At 46.0% G+C, this 21710-nt stretch overlaps 1 protein-coding gene across 2 annotated transcripts; it reads right to left on the reverse strand.

The window, feature by feature from the left end:
- Positions 1–10172: 10172 nt before the first annotated feature.
- On the reverse strand, positions 10173–16583 carry LOC136517198 (protein trichome birefringence-like 25). Of its 2 annotated transcripts, XM_066510727.1 has the most exons (5): positions 16336–16433; positions 13632–13742; positions 12683–13006; positions 11850–12127; positions 10173–11332 (listed from the first exon to the last, which is right to left on the reverse strand). In XM_066510727.1, the coding sequence occupies exons 3-5, from the start codon at positions 12840–12842 to the stop codon at positions 10547–10549; spliced, it is 1224 nt and encodes a 407-aa protein (XP_066366824.1). In that variant the 5' UTR covers positions 12843–13006; positions 13632–13742; positions 16336–16433; the 3' UTR covers positions 10173–10546. The 2 variants fall into 2 exon arrangements, with proteins under 2 accessions (XP_066366824.1, XP_066366823.1); XM_066510726.1 differs by lacking the exons at positions 12683–13006; positions 13632–13742 and having other exon boundaries at positions 10177–11332; positions 16336–16583.
- Positions 16584–21710: the final 5127 nt, after the last annotated feature.

Below are 21710 nucleotides of genomic sequence, written 5' to 3' on the forward strand. Positions count from 1 at the left end.
TGACACTTCGAGGAGGACCCATCTCTATTATGGCTCAAATTTGTTTAGCGCTGGCTTCGATTCCCCGATGGCTAACCAAGAATCTGAGTAGTTGTCCTAATGGAACTCCGAATACACACTTGTTTGGGTTCAATTTCCACCTCCACCTTTTCAGGTTTTTGAAGGTTTGCTTTAAGTCTTCAATTAGTGTATCCAGGTTCTTTGTTTTTACTACTATGTCATCCACGTATGCTTCTACATTTTCGCCGATCTGTTCACCAAGGCATGTTTGGATAGCTCTTTGGTAAGTGGCACCAGCGTTCTTGAGTCCAAACGACATGGTCTTGTAGCAGTAGGCACCGAAAGGAGTGATGAAGGATGTCTTGCTCTGGTCTTATTCCTTTAATGCGATCTGGTGATATCATGAATAGCAATCAAGAAAGGATAATAGGGCAGATCATGTTGTTGAATCAACTATTTGATCAATGCATGGTAGTCCGAATGGATCTTTCGAGCAGTGCTTGTTGAGATCTATATAGTCAAACATGCGCCACTCGTCCGTGTTCTTTTTCTGTACTAGAACTAGGTTTGCTAGCCAATCTGAATGAAGGATTTCTCTGATGAATCCTGCTGCCATTAGCTTTGTGATTTCTTTTTTAATTGTTGTCTTCTTGTCGGGTGAAAACCGTTGTAGTCATTGCTTCACAGGCTTGGAGCCTTCGTTGACATCGATTCCGTGCTCAGCCAACTCCCTTGGGACACCTGGCATGTCGGCTGGCTTCCAGGCGAAGATATCTTTGTTGTCCCGAAGAAAGTTGCTGAGCACGAGTTTCTATTTTGCCGAGAGGTGGGCGCTGATGGTTGCCGTTTTGGAGGGATCACCAGTGCCTAAGTCGATTTGCTTGACGTCGGTTTCTTTTGGTGGTGCGAGGATGCTGGGCTTTTTAGCCGGTATCTCTAGTTCTTCTGGGCTTATTTCTACGGCAATAGTAGCTATCTCTTTTCTTCCATTGGCGGTTTGTGCTTTTGCTGTAATTTGGATTGCTTGAACATCGCAGTCAAAAGCGCGCTTCAAATCACTTCGAAGGGAAAGAACACCGTTAGGCCCTAGCATCTTAAGCAATAGGTATGGGTAATGCGGTATTGCCATGAATTTTGCTAGTGCTAGGTGCCCGAGGATTGCGTGATATGATGAATCGAAGTCTGCAACTTCAAATTTGATGAACTCTGTACGGTAGTTTGAGGGAGTTCCAAAAGTAACCGATAGAGTGATTTGCCCAAGTGGCATGGCCGCCTTGCCGGGTACTATCCCATAAAAAGGGGTGCTTGTTGGTGTAATCATCCCAGTGAGTTGTAGTCCCATCTTCCTTAGTGTTTCTGAAAATATGATGTTGAGTCCGGCTCCCCCATCGATTAGTACTTTTGTGACAGTCATACCGATGATAGTTGGATCTAGAACCAGTGGGTAATGGCCTACATTTCCTACGCTAGTCCATTGGTCTTCTCTTGAAAACTGGATTGGATACTATGACCAACTGAGATATCTTGGAGTAGCCGGTTCCGCTGCCATGATGGTTCATAGAGCTAGCTTTTCTTGATGTTTGCTTCTGGAATCTGGGGCTCCAGCGAAGATTACTGCTACTGTCCCCCTGGATTTTTGGAATCCTTTGTCTTCGTGGTTGTCTTCATCTTTTTTCTGATTGTCTTCTTTATTGTTCCCCTTACTATCTTTTCTCGTGTATCGATCTTTGAAGGTGTAGCACTCTCCGATTGTATGATTTGATTTAGGGTGCCAGATGCACTGCATGTTTTCAATGTCATCATACCTCCTAGGTTTGGAAAACTTCCTTGCTTTGTCAGCTGTCACTATGGTGTTGTCTGGTCCACGCTTTCTTTCCTGATGTCTGTTGTTTCGATGATTTCGCTTGTCCGGGTTGTCTTGGTTGTTTCTATCCGGGAACCTTTCTCGTGTCTTCTCCTCTGCAGTAATCATTCTTTCCACTGTGCGTCTGAATTCTTCATTATTTCTTGGGTTTTCTTTGCAAAAATCCTGAAATTGCCACCTAGCCATGATTCCGTGAGAGAAAGCTTTGATTACTTCTCGTTCGGTGATGTCGTGTACTTGAGCACGTAGTTCGCCAAATCGTCGATAGTAATTTCTGAGACTTTCGCCTCCTTTCTGCTTGAGTCCTTTTAATTCTACGTGGGTGATGGGGTCCGTAATGATACCTACAAAATTTTCACAGAAAGATCTTTGCAAGTCTTCCCAATTTCTAATCGACCTTGGATTCAATTTGTCGAACCATTGGAGGGGCATGGTTTCTAGGGCCATTGGGAAGAATAAGGTCTTGATGTCGTCGTCTCCTTCGGCTAGTTCGATTGATTGTGAGTAGATCCTAAACCACTGCCTTGGTTTGGTCTTGCCATCATACTTAGAGTGGTTGGACGGCTTGAACTTGTGAGGTAGTCGTATTGAAGCGAGTCTATTCGCAAAACAAGGGAATCTATCATGCGCTCCGGCTTCTTTGTATTCTGATTCGCCACCTCCTTCTAGCCAATTGTCATCTTGTTGAGAGTAGTTCTGCGTGGCTGTCTGAATGGGTACTTTGCTTCTGATATTTCTTGGTTGTCCGACTCGGTAGTTTTGACTATGGTCTCTTCTACTTTCCCTGTTGTGACTTCCACTTGGACCAAGTCTCTCGAAAGCAGACTTCCTTTGATTTTGATCTTCTTGTGCATGAGATGTCGATCTGGCAGGTGGTTTTGAACGGGTTCTTTCGTCGTGCGTCTTTAGGGCTATTGACTAGAGATAGTCCCGGAGTTGTTCTTGTTTTTCACTGGGATGTGAGATTGCTCTGAGTTCTTCTAGTGCTTCTCGGATCCTGTCGTAGGGTGTATTTGCCGCGCGTCTTTCTTCGACTTCTTGTTCTGATTTTCTTCTATCGTACTCAGCTAGATCTGACTCATATCTGATCCATGCTTCCTTGTGCTGCCTAGCACGGCGTTGGCGTCCTTGTTTCAATTTTTTTTTCTTTCTCTGGCTTGCTTTTGATTTTCGGTCTCACCTTCGTGCCCTTGGATAAAGGGTGATATTGACTCAGATTCATCCGATGACTTGATGTCGGGTGCTTCTAGGGGGGCCAATGGTGATCAAGGATAGCAAATCATGAATACTTCTCATGCGTGAGTTGTTCTGTCATCGGCGGTTTCCGTATTGTCAGAGTTGTTGATAACTTCTGTAGAGGCTTCAAGGTCGCAGATCGAGTCTCCTTCTTGGTAGGGTAGAGCTATTGTCGTTGTTGTGTCAATTAGCCAGGTATTGCTATCTTCAGGAACAGAACCTGGCCAGTGGATGATGCAGTCTTGAGATGTTACGGTTAGTACAAGGCCTTCCTAAGCTCCTATCAGTGGCATTCCAAGCACTGGATTAAGAGATCTTTCGAGCTGTGCCTGATAAGATGTTGCCATGTTGCGGAGACCGAACGGAAAAGGACCCATCTTCTTTAGAGTACTCTGAGTGTACTCCGAGTTGTATTCATGATAGGTTGATGTCGCGTTCTAGAGCCCTATCGGAAAAGAACTCAATTTTCCGAAAGAACTCGGATAAGACTCCGTCCCGGACGCGGAGCTTGAATTTGAATTGAATGCGTGAAGCCACGAAATCTAAGTTGGATTGGACATCACGAGCTGCGTGAATCTTCCGGCAAGCTGATCTATCGTTGTCGCCGAAATGGAAAGGTCTTGATGATGATCCGAATCTTCGAGGAGACGGCCTTGGGGCTTGCCATCGTCGCCTGCCTCGTAGAACCATGAACCGAAGATGAAGGTTGATCCCTTCAAAAAATCATGTTATCGAGGTCTGTCGAGCTCTCGGATGCAAAGTCACCAAAAGCCCCTACCTGGCGCGCTAGCTGTCGATGTTTCACCACCGATAGCCTGCCACGGGGGTACCCGGGGTAGTATGTTCAGGCTTCAGCGTATGCCGAACTTGATGGTAAACACAAGAGACAGTCGATTTATCCTGGTTCGGGCCCTCGACCGTGATCGAGTAATAGCCCTACGTCCAGTCGGTGTTAGCCTTTGCGTTGGATTGATTGTAAAGTGTCATACAGTTGTTGTTCTCTGAACTCCCGATCCAAGGAGCCCTACCCTCCTTTATGTAGTTAGGAGGCCAGAGTCCTAGTCGGTTTACAATGTAGAGTCCTAGTAGGATTACAGGGTAGAATTACTACTAGGATTACATGGGAAGAATCCTAGTTAGACTAGATCTTCTCTCTTCCTTGCGGGGTATCCTGTGGGTCCTGCATCGATAGACCGTCATCCGCTCCGCTTGCTACCAACAAACTCTCCATAGGTACCACAAAAGGAAGATTAGGGGGAGGATCCTCGAAGTCGGTGATCTCGTACTCCGGAGGACCCAATTAACGAAGGAGAAACACAAACTCTCTCCACCATGGGAAGGACCCTATATGGTGACCGAGGTGATCTAACTGGGTGCCTACCGACTGAAGGACGGCAATGACAACGTTCTCACCAACACTTGGAACATTGAACAGCTACGTCGTTTTCCCCTAAATTCGGTCTTACCGCTTTTATTCAACACTTGCTCCTGTAAAGCACCCCAGCCTGAACACTTTCAGCCCGGGTCGCTCGGGGGCTCCATGAGGGTACAATACTAAATACTATCTCTCTTTGTACTGTCACATACCTCTCTTTTTACTATCACATGGTAAAAACTTTTTGCCCGAACGAAAGCGCATTCCATTCCTTTGATTACCCTACGTGACTTTGTTTTTACTCCCAACCGAGCGCACCCCGCCACGACCTATGGTTATGAGTAGCCGAGCCTCGCGGGCCATGCCCAGGTTCTTAAAAGCTACAGCCTACGAAACGAATGGGCAGGTGCGAAAAAGAAAGGATAAAAACAAAACTATGCTAGGATAAAAAATAAGGAACGGATAGTGATTCTATCACAAAACAGAACTGATGTATTCATTGATATAAAAACTATTCACATGGGGCTCCCCCACGAACTTAACGATTACATTTGCTAACTATTTCTACTCCAAATACTACTATGGCCACACGGCGGCATCGGTTGATGCCAAAGGAGGGGCCATGGCGCATGCCACTGGACATAACCACCGCCGCAAGGGCCCTGCCCGGTTCCACTCCCTCTACTTCGGCGAGCGCAACGGGTACCTTAAGGGCCCTGCCCGGTTCCGCTCCCTTGACTTCGGTGAGTGCAACGGGTACCTCAAGGGCCCCACCTGGTTTCGCTCCCTCAACTTCGACGAGCGCAACGGGTACCTCAAGGGTCTCTCCCAGTTCTGTTCCCTCAACTTCGGCAAGCGCAACAGGTACCTCAAGGGCGTTGCACCTATAGATGCTCAGCAGAAGAGCATGGAACTCCTGACCTTCTCATGCAGTCGAGGCAGCTCCTAGGCAGGGACACCGCCTGCTGAGGTATGGCCACCATGGTTGGAAGATGTCTCATCAAACTTTATGAACTGGACAACCTGAGCAGCTGCAAGGGTGAAACCTCCCATCGGCGCAGTCCTAAGTACTTCCTCTCCGACAAGGCTCGCCCGGAGAAGACTCGCTGGAAGGAGTCCATGAGCGGTTCCATCTCGATGAAAGCCTCACAGACGGTGATGAAGCCGGCGACGTACGACACCCTCCAGTGCGCCACCTCCTTCAGCGGAACCAGCCCCTTCTCGACGAAGGCGGCCAGCACCATCTCATCTACGTTAGGGGACCTCCAACTCGACATTGCGCTCTGAAATCATGAATGGGTCTGTGAGTTCTCCTTTCCTTATCCCTTCCCCAATTTAAAGAAGAGGCGGAGCAGTTGAGGAAAGGCGAAAGGATTGGGGCGAGAAACCCTCTCCCTTCCCCCATTCAAAGCGGATGGGAAACGACGGGACGCGCCCTGACCGATGGGACGCACCCTGCCCGACGGAATGGCACCTGGTCAGACGGGACGTGGCCTGGGTATGGCCCACCACTACCACATGCAGGGTGCGGGAACCAAAGCGCCACCACGTGCAGGCGGCCCTCCGCCTTCTTAGGCAGGACTTGGAAAGGCCCAACCACAGGATCTCCACCTAGGAGAGACCATCGGGCTTCCTGAGTCGATCGGACGACTCAGGCAAACACCAAGAGATAGGTAAAGAGCAGAGGGATGCCCCATGTGGGCCATGTCGACTCCATCATGAACAACGAGCGTGGATCCTGGTCGAACATTTCCAATTGGAGCTCTTCAAACCCCGTCACTCGAGTCATCAAGGTAACATTACCAAACCCCACTATTTCTTGATATAATCATTCATACATCTATACACTCATTCATTCATTCCATACATCCAAGGCATCGCATATGCGGTTAAATGCATCACAACGCTCCGTGTTGCGTCACGAGGCGATAGTTGCCTCATTCAACATGAGCAATGACCGATCGGGGTTCGAAGGCCGGCCCACGAAGGGCTCGAGGCCACCTCGCGTCAAACAGAGCCTGGGGAGAAAACACAGATGAGCCCCGAGCAGCCCTCGCCCAGTCTGCCCCGAAGCAGACAGGGTCATCTCAACCTTGTTATTCAATCCTAACCTCTGCCAAACCCATATAATCTCCATCGAGGGGAGGCCAGCAGGCCACCCGGGTTGGTCTCCGGAACAACCCAGGCATCTACTGGGTTGTAGGTTAAGGAGCAATGGAGTATCACATGAGGGCTATGCCGACCCCGTCACGAATGACGGGCCCGGATTTCACTCGATCATACCCGTTAGCGAGCTCATTGAGCGCGTCACTCGAGCCCGAGCCATCAAGGCAAGCGACGTTAGCTCAGCCCCTCCGATTGTGAGAAACCGTGGATGGGGTAACACACAAAACTCAACCGACCCCTATCAAGCCCAACAGGGCTCAGGGGCTCAAGACACCTAAACTGCCTCGACTGCGCCCGACGCCAGGATCCGCGACTCTGTATCACCTGATCCCTAAAAAACTGCCTTGGCTGCGCCCGATGCAAGGATCCGCGACTCCATATCACTCGATCCCTAAAAAGCTGCCTCGACACATCCGACGCCAGGATCCACGAAACTCTGTCTCGCCCGATCCCTAAAACTACCCCGGCTGCGTCCGACGCGTGCGCCCGACATCAGGATCCGCGAGCTCCGTCTCACAAGATCCCTAAACTGCCTCAGCTGCGCCTGACGCCAGGATCTGCGACTCCGTATCGCCCGATCCCTAAAAAACTGTCTCGGCTGCGCCCGACGCCAGGATTCACGACTCCATATTGCCCGATCCCTAAAAAACTGTCTCGGACGCCAGGATCCACGAAACTCCATCTCGACTGATCCCTAAAACTGCCTTGGCTGCGCCCAACGCCAGGATCCACGAGCCCCATCTCGCCCGATCCCTAAACTGCCTCGGCTGCGCCCGACGCGTGCACCCGACGCCAGGATCCATGAGCTCCGTCTCACCTGATCCCTAAAACTGCCTCGGCTACGCGCGACGCGTGCGCCCGACGCCAGGATCAGCGAGCTCTGTCACGCTCGATCCCTAAACTGCCTCGATCCCTAAACTGCTCGCTGACAAAACCTCCCTGGTGATTCAGCCCGAATCACCCGAGGCTCGTGCGCACCCGCTGACGAAACAAAACTTCCCCCGCTGACAACACGAAACCCCCCTAGACGATTCTACCCGAATCACCCGGGGGCTCGGGGGCTACACCCGCGGGTGCACTCACGCGCACCCACCGTCAAGACAAGAATCCCCCAGACGATTCTACCCGAATCGCCCGGGGGCTCAGGGGCTCCTGTCGGGTTCATAAACCCGGGGTCCCTCATGGACTGGCTTCCCAACAAAGGTTCGGCCCAGCAGATGACGTTGCAAACGACGCGCAACTCATGGGCCGGCCGAGACACCTAAAAATAACAGACTAGAAGGGTGATCCAATCTCCAACCGGAAGGCCCCGCAAAAGAGGAACAACGCTCGCTTCCGACTCCAGCCCACCTCTTCGACCGGAAGGCCTAGCCAAAGAGGAACAGCGCTCGCTTCCGACTCCGGCCCACCTCTCCGACCGGAAGGCCTGACCAAACACCGCTTCCAAACTCCAAACTTCATCCCCAACCAGGGACGCACCGAACCCCTGCTTATAGCTCTTCTCCGACCGGCGCAGTCGGAGCCAACTGGGACCAACCGACCGGGGACGCCCGTTCGGTGAGGACCAGGAAATGCACGGAGCAAATAAGGTAGGGCACTCAAGTCAACCGCAAGACCGAGGACCATACCCTGTACACCTACAGGACAGTACCGACAGGACATGTCAGAAGAGTGCCCTGCAACCTTCTAGGCATGTCAGAACAGTGTTGTGGGTGTCAACATTTGCCCTACAGTGTTGTGGGCGCCCGCAACAACTGCCATACCGGACGAGCACGGTAAAACCCCTTGCATGCCTCTGGGCATCAACAATATGGCAGGCACCGACGTCTGCCATACCAGAAGAAGACGACGTGACCTCCCACATGCATCTGACATTAACAGTGTTATAGGCGCCTACAATCATCTTGTATCCGACGGCGTGGGCAACAAGACTTAGCATACGTACACTCTCCCCCTCTCACTTGTAAGACCATCCCCTTCATCTATAAAAGGGGATGCGCTCTCTCCCAAACAGAGAGATCGATCAATTTACTAACACACAACAGCAGTACCACTAGGTTCAAACCTCGAGCACGCGCTCAAACACATAGCACATAGCAGAGCTCCCGTCACTCTTAGCCCTTCAGACCAGAGTCCGACTAGACCTCTTGTACCCCCATCTTTCTCCCTTCCGTTTGTAACCCCACAGCAAACTTCGAGCACCTGGCTCAGGAATAAAGTCACCGATCGACTCAAACTGGATGTATGGCACATTGCCTGAACCAGTATAAACCCTGTGTCATTGAGTGCTAGGCCACCTCCGATCACAACGTACAGCAAAACTATAAATATTTACGTGTTGGTCACTTTTTGCACCGACACATGGCGTCATCGGCTGGTAAGCTAGTGGAGCGCTTCACCGGAGGACGCGCAAGGTCACAACCGCGTTGGCGTACGCAGCTCGTTCCCCTACGACATGCTGCCCCTGCTGCCCCCGCTGGAGGGGAAAAAATTCGGTGCAAACTGTATCCACCGCACCTCCCTGCATACATGCCATGGATAGTTGCCACGTGTCCGGTCAACGCGATCCAACCGCACGTCTAGATGATTTTCTCGCATGTCCGCATGCGGTTTCGGTTGCCTCCCGCGCCCGATGCTTTTCTGTCTCCACCATGCACGGTTGGATCGTGTTGACTGGACACGTGGCAACCATCCATGGCATGTATGCAGGGAGGCACGGTGGATACAGCTTGCACCGAATTTTTTTCCCGCCGGAGGTCCTAGAGCACAAGCTCGTGGCATAGCGCAGAGAGATGCAAAACCTGGCTGTGAAGATTAACGACTGGCTTGCTGGGAGCCACTCCACAGGTGACGCGGCCGGCAAGGATGAGACCCTGTGTGGCGATGCGTGCGGGCGGGCTCCCCTGTTACGCGGGGCGCGGCGGACGCAGTTCTGTTACGCAGGGAGGGGATGGGGCGCGGCGACTGCAGACGCACTTCTTACATGGGGGAGGGGATGGGGCACGGCAAATAGGAGCTGCGTCTAGCCTGGGGCCGAACATGCGGGCGGTAGCCTTGCCGTTTGGACTAGCGTCGCGATGGAAAAAAGAGCCCATTTGATATGACATAAAAAATTCTAGTTAATTGTTATTGCTGTTGAACGAAATCACAAAATTTAATCTGGAAAAGGCACTACAGTACGTCCGTACCGATGACTTGAAATGGCGACAATGGTAAAAAAAACGGAGCCTACTTCGTTTGTGCCTTAATCATGCCGCTTAACTTAGTGATGAGATTACCAAGTTTTACCTCAAGCCCTTCGTTTATAAACAGCTTCATACACTTTCATTCCATCAATTTTTATATTAGTATATACTCCATCCCAAAATATATGTCGCTTTCGCTTCTCAAAAAACAACTTTGATAAAATATATATTACAAAATATTAATATTTATGGTACATAATTAGTATCATTAGAAAGATCTTTGAATCTAGTTTTTTAATAAATTTATTTGGAGATATAAATGTTGTACGTATTTTCTACAAATCGAGTCAAACTTGTAGCACGAAAACCGAAAACGACAGTTAATATGGGACACAGGGAGTATTTCTAAAAGAGAAGTGTTCGTCAGCTGGAACAGTCATGCCTTGCTGAACGGCAGATTACAGGCTACTTCTTGCCGAACTGCAGTCAGCATTGAGGGCCAACCTGTTAAACCAGGAATAACCGGCAGTGACTGCCCAGTTCAAACTTTAAAGTTTGAAAACAACATACACATATCTTTGCAATAAAGTCAACCTTGAGGTTTCTCTATTTGCTAGTACTTCTATTTTACAGCTAAACCAAAACGGATACACTTTTTTGTGCCCACTTGGCTGCTACTTACTCCATAAGAGCACACCATATAAATCCATAATAAGGTTTTCATTGATCCAGGGCCATCTTCATAACAAGATCATTCCACGCATCAATGGGGCCTGGCACACACCAGTGCAAGCAATCATTTTGAACGGGCGTGGATTTCCTGCTGCCCTTTGCGAAGGGATAGGGTGTTCTGTAAGGCCCAACGTGACCGTCCGGTCTCAAGAACGAGAGGCTATAGGTATCCATGAGTCCCAGCCTATCCACATCCATTGAACCCCTAAGCGCGGCTGCAGCCTTGTTGAAGGATTCAAGCTCAATTTGCCTCATGACACGCTCGAGGTATCCCTCTCTGTACTCTCCCTTCTTGTAGGGCAATTCCCTGTAACAAGACCCACCATTGAACCACTCTCCATTCTCAAAGTGATCAGGTGACCAGGTCCTGAACAAAACTACTGGCTTGTGTTTTGCTGAGATGATGAAGTTGAAAACATTTTGTAGAGTTTTCCGATACAGGTGCTCAAAACCAAGTTCAGCAAGGTTCTTGTTCTGAGAATTATGACAACCAACCACTGCACCATTCTCCCAGTAGACCGCTGTCTTCAGAAACCATTGTCCGCCAGAAATAATAATATAGTCAAAGCTTTCATACTGACTTGTCCAGCTAGCATCAAGTATATCAAGGTGGAGCTGTATCTCAGAGGTGGATACACCATCCTCATTCTCAAAAACATCAGATTTGATGAGGAAAGGAGCCCAGACGATGGACACTGTGAAGTTGTAGGATTGGAAGTGCCATCTCCTGTTTTTGAATTCCTTATCATGGTAAACCTCAACAGGTTCTTCAGCCTAAACAAACAGCAAGCAGATATTCTCAGGATATTATAGCACTACAAGTTCCCGTTATGGAAGAGACAATAAGATTAGAGCATCAGGGAATTTCCATCCCAGTGTTATTTCTACCAGGAAAATGATTAAAATAGCAAAAGCCAACAGCAGGAGGCAAACAGTTCTAGTTTTGGCAGCATCAGAAGGAAGCATATGACTAGTGGTACACATGAAGTTTAGTGAACACTGAACAAGAGTTTCCGCTATTCTTGTTAAAAGTATGGTAACAGGACCTTTACTTTTGTAGCTGCATAAAGTTTTTATCAAAGCACTTGTTATCAAGCTAAAACATCATATCTATTATTCCAAAATGCAGGTTTGGAAGGAAAGAAACAGTGAATTTCCAGTACAATTTTGTTAAAGAGCCCATCATATTCAAATATAGACATCGGGACTATGTATAAAGGAACATGTTGGTCAACGGGAAGTAGGGCACTGCATCACCTAAGAACAAGAAAATAAAGTTGGTAGCATTTACCTTAGACAGAAGGCAAAGCAATGACTGAACTTGATTACGAAGAATGGAGTCACCAATTAGTCCCCAAGCTTTGTTTCTCATATAATCTAGAAATCTGACTGCATCAAATGGTGGAAGATCACATCCATAAGGCCTCCACTTCCAACGAAGATATTCCTTATCAGGTCTACCATTCATCATGCAGTTCTGGTGATCATCAATAAATCGACAGCTTGCATTTGTATAGGCTGGGCCAGAGGGATTTGGTATCCATTCCCCATTGAAAAGATTGCATTTTCCTATAAAAGTAACACCTCACATTAGAAATACTAGAAACAAGAACAAAAAATAATAAAACATTCAAGTTTACTCATACCGTTTCTGCTTTCAAGATTCTAAAGCTTGGTAACCCTGTACTTGTAATGTACAGGGATTGTAATTTACTACATCCAATAACAAATAAGTGCCGTATTAGAAAGCATTCAATTGAGCTACTAAAATTTAGACCAACACCAACTTTATCAATATTTAGATCTTTTATACAATTGTACTGTATGGAAATAAAAAATTAGACCCAGAAATTGACTTGTCTATCTAGAGTATTTTTCAAATCATGATAATTTTATTAGGACACAAATAAAGTCTTGTCAAATTATATTCCAAAACCATGTCCATCTACAAACAGCATTTGTGAGTTGTGACTGTAGGATGCAAAAATCTATGGTCTATAATGTTGGCTGTTTACAAAGCTTAATCTAATTTTCACCAGCAAAAGATGGTAATAGCAAATAGACAGAAGGATCAAGGTACAGCTTTGATGTCCGGAACATATTTCATCAAGACGAGACACTCACCTAATTCGTTGGTCCCATGTTCTTTTATGGATAATAATGTAGTAAGATCATTCCAGCCTCTACATCCAAGGCCGTGCACAGCCTTAAATATTACTGAGTCACAGCACAGTAGGACGAACAGCTGGCCTAACTTATGAAAGTTTAATAGGCCACGTAGCATTCATGGTCCCATGCTTGTACAGTAACTGTGATTAACTTGGTTGATGTCCTCAATTATCATTTATCTTACTAGAACTCATTGCTAGCAACGAGTGGTCATTGTAGCCTTCAAAGCATTGTATGGCAAGGGTGTTTGCAGATATGAGGCACTTGTTGGGTATCTTTCTAAAAAAATAAAAGCAGAAATGTAAATAAGCAAAAACACAATCTTAACAAGCAGGTGAGGGTTCTTATGGAAAGCCTGCAGAGCATATGGACAGGATTCACTATCTATTAAATCAGATCCCAATGCGTCAACCAAACGCTTTGTGTGGTGAGTATTTTACTTAATATGTTTTAGCCAAGTCCTGAACTAGTTATGGTATGATCAGACATGTCACAGGAAACCCAGAGTTTGACTATCCGCTGTGCCTAGTGACAAATCAAGAGGATGCAGTTCTATGGCTCTAAAGGTTGTAGGTATGCCATGTTTATGATGTTAGAAAAGCAGAATTTTAGTAACAAAGCAAGGCACCAAGAGATATGTCAGGGTATTGGAAAACTGAAAGGACTAAATCGCTTGCAAAGTATTGGAAAACAATGATGTGTTGATAAGTGCTATTAATTCGGATTTCAGAGTAGCAGACCACCTCAAGGAAGTGGACTCCTGAAGAACAGTATTTGGCAAATAAACCTTGTATCACTCAAGTCTGGAAAACAAAAAAGGAACAAATATTTTTTGACATGCTTATTAAGGCATGATAGAATTCTAACGTCACCATGGAAGACAACTTAACCATATGAAGCCAACCTCATGACCAGATTTGTGAAAACCTGCTACCATTAATGCAAGAGCGGTACAGCTGTAAAAATGTTGCCTTTTTCTGAGACAAGCTTGGAATCTGGTAGAAGTTGGATGGCCCTGGCCAACAGGGATCAATAAAAATCAACTTGAGGAATTACATTTGATGGACCGATTAGAGAAACAAAACATGCAATTAAGCAAGAAAGGAAAGGACAGCTTTCAAAAGAGCGATTGTTTATGTTAGATGAATCTATGGAAGGAAAGAAATACAGGCAATTTTTCAACAACAGCAGCTTGACAATTTGCAAGTTCATGTACCAAACGAGGGAGGATATCACACACAAGGACTGCTTGGAGCGGTAGACAACTAGACACGCAATCTGCCTCTCTTTGTTTATCAACCAGCCTTGCGCAAATAACAGCAGCTTGACAATTTGCATGTTATGACCGGTAAGAAATATAGTGAAATTGTCTTTCCCATTCTTTCCCCCGATCCCGCTACAAAAAAAGACACAATCTGCTGTTGACAACTAGACGACTTGGAGCAGTAGACAACTAGACACGCAATCTGCTTGTCTTTGTTTATCAACCAGCCTTGAGCAATCAGCTATTGCATTTTTTACTAATCATATTATCTTGCTTCCTTTTTTCCCTGTTAATGAAAGCACTCCTGCATATATTCATCTCTTTTTATTTCAAATGAAACACAAGAATCTGGAGATACCTTTAATTAGCAATTTAATATGTTTAAGTGAATTTCATGTTATTTTGCAATTTATATGACTATGGCCAGATCAGAAAAAAAAATCATCAGCACTATTAGATTTTCACTGAAATCATGGCAAAGATCAAAACACATTTGTTTTGTTTCTTCTCCGATCCAATTACTAAACATAGCTAAAATCTAGTTATATGATCAGTAAGCATTAATCACTTGTCACTAGGGGTGTAAATTTGTTATCGGATAGGATATGGACGGATATTGCTTACACGGTTACACCATATTTGTTTTCATGTTTTTCTTTGAAGTTGGAGTAGGGTACAAATAATGTCGGATACTATACAAATGTGGATTTGTCTCAGTTACAAATACGAATAAATTTGTATTGAAAACAAGACAAGTCGGATACCGACACCTTCGGTCATGAAAAAATTCATCGGATATTCAGTAAAGGCAACAACAATATGTATTGCATGTTTTCAATTCTTCAAGACACTTTAGTCAGACACCAAAAAATTATAAATTCTCTCATATTAAGAACACATGTTTAAATTTTAGTCAAATGGCTCTTCCCAAATTTAAAAAAATTGCGAAGTTGCATTAACTGGACATTTGTATTTTGTCATAATGAAGTTGAATTTAAACTTAGTTCATACTTACTTTGAGTTTATTAAAATATTTCAGTGCTATTGAATTTGAACTTAGTTCATACTTCAGACATCTATAGAAAAAGATACCAAATCTACTTCATTTACCTTTTTTAAGCTAAAATTTATCTTGGGCTTGCAGTCCACTCCTAATGGATATCCAATAAAACTATCTGAATCCAATATCCGACTTAGCTATCCGAATTATCTGACCGGATATATGATATCTGATTGATACCGCCCTTCTTATATTCATATCCGATATCCGGGAAAAAAATCCAAATCCGTATTCAATATCCAAGAAAATGTCTAGATATATGAATCAACATCCCACACTCCTCGGTCGATCGTACGGTCAGGAAACAGCCGTACCGTTTACAGCCCTACTTGTCACTATTGGGGAATCAACTCGAATTAAGAAATGCCAAGGCAGGACAAAACAATATAGCTCCTAGTTCTCGAAGGGTTCGAAGTATTATTTTTCACCTGTCTTCATGAATACTCGTGGCCAAGTGGAGCTTTGTCCACGTGGTAGAGTATAAATAATTAATCGTTCTTCGAGGATGAGGTCAAAATGCCAAGCTACTCGATTCCCTTCCTAGCAACAGCTTGGGCGCTCTTGCCACATGAAGCACCTGAAATCGTGCTCTTCAAAAAAGTCCCCACCATGGACGGATCCAGCGGTGGGGCTAGGGGGGCTTCAGCCCCCCCCCTACCCATCCTGAGCACGTGGAGTTTCTCTAAGCCATCTCTTAAAATTTTATGCATACATGTATTAGGTAGGAGGGGCTAAGGTTAAGAGAAGATAAAAAAACCTCTATTCTTTTGTTCAGCCCCCCCCCCCCCCCCCCCCCTAAATTTTTTCCTGGTTTCGTCACTGGTCCCCACTAAATTTTATTGTTTCATTATTTTCTCATTCCTATTTAGCAAAGGGAAAATTTTCAGACATACAGCAGGGGCACACACAGCAGACTCAGACGGACAGCTCCAATCTTTTCAGTTCCCTAATAAATCGCGTCACAAAACAATATATATCATCCATGAAATCGGATCAAGCTACAACAAACTCTTAATTTAACAATTTGATCGCCCCATAAAGACCCAAATTTCTTTTCTTCAGTAAGATAAGGATATTGCTGCGTTCCAGCATTGAATTCAAAAGGAAATCGCCACCATTGCTAATTCAGGAATACAATGCCAGCAAAAAGAAATTCAGAAATACAAGAACATAGTCCCCAAATCTCAGAACCCAAAAAAAACACAGAAGGTGTTAAACCCTAAGATCCCGCACCAGGGTAACAACTAACAACCCTTAGAACAGCAGAGAAATCGAATCCCGCACCTTTTGTGATCTGCAGCGCCGGCGCCGGAGAGGACGGAAAGGAGCAGAGCACCCGGAACAAGAGGCCGGCGAGCAGCAGGAACCCGACGGCCTTCACCACCAATGGCCCTCCCAGCGCCCACCATTTCCCCGCACCGCGGCCCCACGGCGACGGCGGCGGTCCTGACCACCACATCGGGCTCGAACCCATGCTCCAGCGCGAGCGGTGTGGCGCGAGCGGTGTGGCTCTCAGGGGAGGGAGAGGGACGGGCCTCGTGAGACAATAAGAGGCGAGTGTGACCGACAGCGTCCGTACTTTAGGGCAGAGACGGCGACGTGTCTGCTCAGTGATGTCGATGCCGGTGTGCCGTTGCTGAAATATTACGAAGAAAAATACCGTTCTGGTAAAAAAGAAGCTGAATAAAATCAGGCCAATGGGCCTGTTTGGGGGTGTTCGGGCAGGGCGCGAAAAAAGTGTGCTATGCAAGCTTGTGCACTACTGGGCCTCGTTTAAATCCAGAGGCTAAATGCCATGTTCTGCTGGGGCTGGCTGGCTAGCTGGACTGGCTAGCCTCTCACATGGATACTGTTTTAATGAACCAGTCAGCAGTATTTTTCTCTCACATAAACGAACCAGCCAACCGAATAGGCCGAAAGTTTAAATGTGTTACATTGGGTGTCATGTGGAGATATCACATAGAAATATTTGGATAGTAATAATAAAATAAATTACAAAAGTTCTCAGTAATCCGCGAGATGAATTTATTAAGTCTAATCAACCCGTCGTTAGCGTATGCTTTACTGTAGTACCACATTGTCAGATCATGGACTAATTAGGCTTAAAAAACCGTATCGCAAATTAGTCGCAATCTGTACAATTAGTTATTTTTTAGTCTATATTTAATACTCCATGTATGTATTAAACATCCGATGTGATAGAAACTAAAGTTTAGGAGAAGAAAATAAACAAGGCTAGAAATAAAAAAAGCATGTGTATTTGGTGAATGGAAAAAGTCTATTGGATTTCTTTTAACCGTGAAGTCTTATGTGTCTTTCCAATTATATTATAAATTAGACTTTTCTAAGAGCAACTCTAACAAGGTCATATCTAAGCTCTTATCTCATTTTGAGGATCCAAACTACAAAAATTGTTCTCCAACCGGTCTCATATCCTAGCCCCGACGAATGAGGGCGCCTCATTTCTCACTCCTCGCCCCCCCCACATCTAAGGGCCTTCGATCTAAGTCCTCATCTATCGGAGAGGAGCAACGGCCGCCTTCCCGCGTCGCCCAGAGTTCTTTGAGCCGGTATGTCCCCATCCCTCTCTTCTCGTTGCGGTGTCGCTCAAGGCCGCCACGGCACCTATGCTTGTGCTGATCCCCTTTTGACGCCATTGCGCCCTTTCGGGAAGACCTACCGGAGTCATGGAGCAACCCCCTGCTCACCCTACAGAGGTGAAAGGTCCTTGTGTGGTTTTGGTAATTGAGTGACAACCTAGGTGGACTAATTATGTTTATGTGAGATACACAGGTGATTAGTCCATAGGTACATGTGTGTGAGTAACGTATGCCATGAAGGTGAAAATGGCTTGAAGATGTTGCAAAGCTCACACATATGATGATGGAGGAGCTTATTGCATATGAGACATGACATTGAGTCATGTGATCAAGGTAGAGAAGATTAAGACAAGACTTGGCTTGATGGACCGGTTGCAAGCGTGAAGGGCAAGCCGGAGGCTTTGGAGCGATGGACCGCGTGGCGGTGAAGCTTGAGCAAGACTTGGCGCCGATGGACGAAGGCAACGGTGAAAAGCAAGTGAAGTCAAGATCGATGAACTAATATGATCACGTGATGATATGAAGTGGATCATATCATTGTTGATCATGTTGGTGCATGTGTTGCATTGACATTGGAGGAGATGAAATAGAATGCGCAAGGCAAAGGTATAACCTAGGGCATTTCATTTCACCGGTCATAGGTGTGTAGAGAAGTTTATGACCAGATTTAGGATAGATGGCCGTACTATTAAGAAGGGCAAACTTGTTTGCATATCGGTCATCTAGTGCCACTCGAGTGATCTAACTTTGCATCGTCGCTAGGATTGAGTGGCGTGGTAAGTTGAGGGCTAATCCTTTGGAAAATAATTGTGAAAATGCTAACACACATACACATGGTGGTGTACACTTGGTGGTGTTGGCACGTTTGTAAAGGAGAAGAAGTTGGAGTTGATGTGGATCAACTCGGCGAAGGAACGGAGGCAAGGGTAAGGAACTCCACCGGCGGAGTGTCCGCCCGTAGAGTGCAGATAATCTGACGGTGCCACCGGTGCCCTATATAGAAAAGATAGTGTCCCACAATGTGGATCGGACTCTGGTCACGCAGTGATCGGACGCTGGATTGCAGCGTCCAGTCAGTGGTGGCAGGCAGCATGCAGCATCGGTCAATCGACTGGACGCTGGCTCTGGAAGTGACCGGACGCTGGCTATGTGCGTCCGGTCAAGGCTGACGTATGATGACGTAGGCAGAGCAGAAGCTGGAGAGTGACCAGATGCTGGTGCTACGTCCGATCACGATCGACCGGACGCGTCCGGTCGTGAAATGTCGATTCTAAAACCTTACTAGAAACGACCGGACACTGGAGGCTCAACGTCCGGTCAGTTGAAGCTGCAGCGTCTGGTCGTCATATGACCGTTGAGATCGGGCGTTCTGTATTTGAAGCAGGTGACAGTGGTTGTCATCGAGCGACCGGACGCTGAGGTCCAGCGTCCGGTCAACCTAACCGGAGCGTCCGGTCGGCCCGACTTTTACCCAGTGAAGGGGTAACGACTCTATTTGTTCGTGAGGTTATAAATAGAAGCCATGGTCGGCCTTGGGCCGGCAGCTGAGCACACTAGAGCCTTGGTGGCTTGTGTAGTAGTGCTTGGAAGCCCTCCATCTCACATATGCTCGATAGTGATCATCCGATTGTGTGAGAGAGCGATTCTAGTGCGTTTGCATCGTGAGGTTGCATCGAGTGGCACTACATGATCGAGTTACAAGCCGGTGGTGCTTATTACTCTTAGAGGTTGCCACCTCCTAGACGGCTTGGTGGTGGTCTCCGTCGAAGCCCGCAAGAAGCTTATGCGGTGCTTCGGAGAAGAGCTTTGTGAGGGGCATTGTGCTCACCCCGTGGGAGCCGCGAAGAGCAACTCTAGTTGAGCATGTCATTGAGCTACCCTCACTTTTGGGGTAGGTTCTTGCGGTGCCCGATGTGCGGGCTTGGTAGGTGATGCCAATTAGCCGCCGAACCACCAAGTGAGCGGTCGACACAACGAGGACATAGCGTGTTGGCAAACACGTGAACCTCGGGAGAAAAATCACCGTGTCAACCTTGTTCTTCCCGTTGGTTTGCATCCTCATTACACAAGCTTGTAATTACTTTCATATACATTGTGCTTGTGTAGTTTCTCTTGTAATTAGTTAGCTTGTGTAGCTTACTAGTTACCTTCTTGCTTGTGTAGCATAGAAGTAGCTCCCTTGCATGGCTAATTTGATTTGTGTAACCTTGTTAGTCATATTACTTAGTTTGTGTAGCTAAGTAATTGCGCTCTCTCATTTGGCATTGGTTACCTTGTTATTGAGCATTGCTAGTGAGCTTAGTTGGCTTTGTGCTTTTGCTTACTAGCTTATGTAGGAGCTCCCTCATTGCTTGAAGTACTAGTGGCATAGGTTTATGTGACCTTGCTCCTAGAATTGGTTAGGTGAGCTCTAGCTAGCCCGGCACCTTTGTTGATTAATTAGTATCTTTGGAAGGTGCTAGAGAACATAAATAGAGAGGTGTAGTCTTGGCTAGACCGATAGTTTTAATTCCGCACTTATTTTGGTTAGCCGACGCGATTAATTTTGGAAAGGACTATTCACCCCCCCTCTAGTCCGCCATCTCGACCCTTTCAATTGGTATTGGAGCTAGGTCTCTCATTTGTGGTCTTCACCGACCTGAGAGGATGGCGGCTTATGGGCTAGATGTTGATTGTCCACACATTTTTGATGGCACACACTTTACACGATGGAAAAATTGGATGATATGCAATTTTAAGTTTATTTGCCCTCAAATATGGTGGATGGTAGATGCAGGCTTTTCTCATGTGTTGGATGAAGATAATCTAAGTCAAGCACAAGAGAAATGCCTAGATCTTGACATCCAAGCTACTAACATCATGTATAGATCTTTGCATGATTACATATTTGGAGAGATCATTGACATGAAGATCGCCCATGAGATTTGGAGTTATCTCAATGAGAAATATGGGATGGTCTCCGATGATGATGATGAGTCCAAGATGGAGGCACATGAGTGTGTTGAGCATAACCACAATTTGATAATTGTGGAAGATTGCTCCACCTCATGGTCAAGTGATGATGATAATGATCATATCACAAGATCACTTGACAAGATTGATGATGATGCTACTCCATGCACACTTAATGGTGATAATGATGGATCATGCTCGGGGTATGAGAGTGATGTTTCTTCAAGCTCTCCAACTACATCACATTACTTCATGTCACAAGGTGACACTAAGGTATTTAATGCAAATGTGATTGATCTTGATTCATATGAGGAGCTTCTAGATAGATATGGTTGCATGATCAAAGCTTTAGAAAAAAGAGATGGCTAAAACCGAGAAATTGAAAAATAAAAACTCTTTTCTAAAGAACACATGTGAACAACAAAAGCATCTACTTTATGTTACTACTTGTTCACATGAGGAGCTAAAATTGGCTCATGAGGAACTTAGTGTTGTTCATGATAAATTGGTACAAGACCATGCTTTTCTCACTAAGGAGATTTCTAATGAAAAAACTAAAACTAGTGAGAGCTCATCACATGGGTCAATTGATTAATCACATATTATTGCTAACCCTTGTGATGTAGGCAAGAAGCATGTATCCACCTCTTGTGATGACTTATTAGATAAGCCATGCTTTTCACATATAGATGCTTGTTCTACTTCTATATCTTATGAGACTAACCTTTTGAAGGAGAACAATGAGCTCAAAAATGAAGTGAAGAATTTGAGCAATAAGTTAGAGATGTGCTACAACTCAAAAGTCACCTTTGAGTACATGTTAAAGACTCAAAGAAACTATGGTGACAAGTGTGGCCTTGGCTTCAAGAAGAAGATGACAAAGGGCGAAAGAAAATGAAGAAGCTACAATAAAGAAAGCTCTCTCATACCATATGCTACCGGTGTCATAAAGTGGGACACCTTGTAAATAGTTGCCCTAACATTGAGAAGCTCAAGAAGATAAAAGAAGAAGAGAGGCTAAAGCATGTTAAGTGCTTCAAGTGCCACACTTGGGGTCACCTTACCTCAATGTGCCCAACCAAGCAATTGGTGAAGCAACTAAAAAAG

Source organism: Miscanthus floridulus, chromosome 17 (assembly GCF_019320115.1).
Source record: "Miscanthus floridulus cultivar M001 chromosome 17, ASM1932011v1, whole genome shotgun sequence".
NCBI lineage: Eukaryota > Viridiplantae > Streptophyta > Magnoliopsida > Poales > Poaceae > Miscanthus > Miscanthus floridulus.

Coding starts and splice junctions, on each gene's coding strand:
- LOC136517198 (XM_066510726.1), bottom strand. CDS start 16,525: ATGGGTTCGAGCCCGATGTGGTGGTCAGGACCGCCGCCGTCGCCGTGG. Junction 12,128..16,335: donor GGCGCTGCAGATCACAAAAG/GTGCGGGATTCG, acceptor TTACTTTTATAG/GAAAATGCAATCTTTTCAAT. Junction 11,333..11,849: donor TGCTTTGCCTTCTGTCTAAG/GTAAATGCTACC, acceptor CTGTTTGTTTAG/GCTGAAGAACCTGTTGAGGT.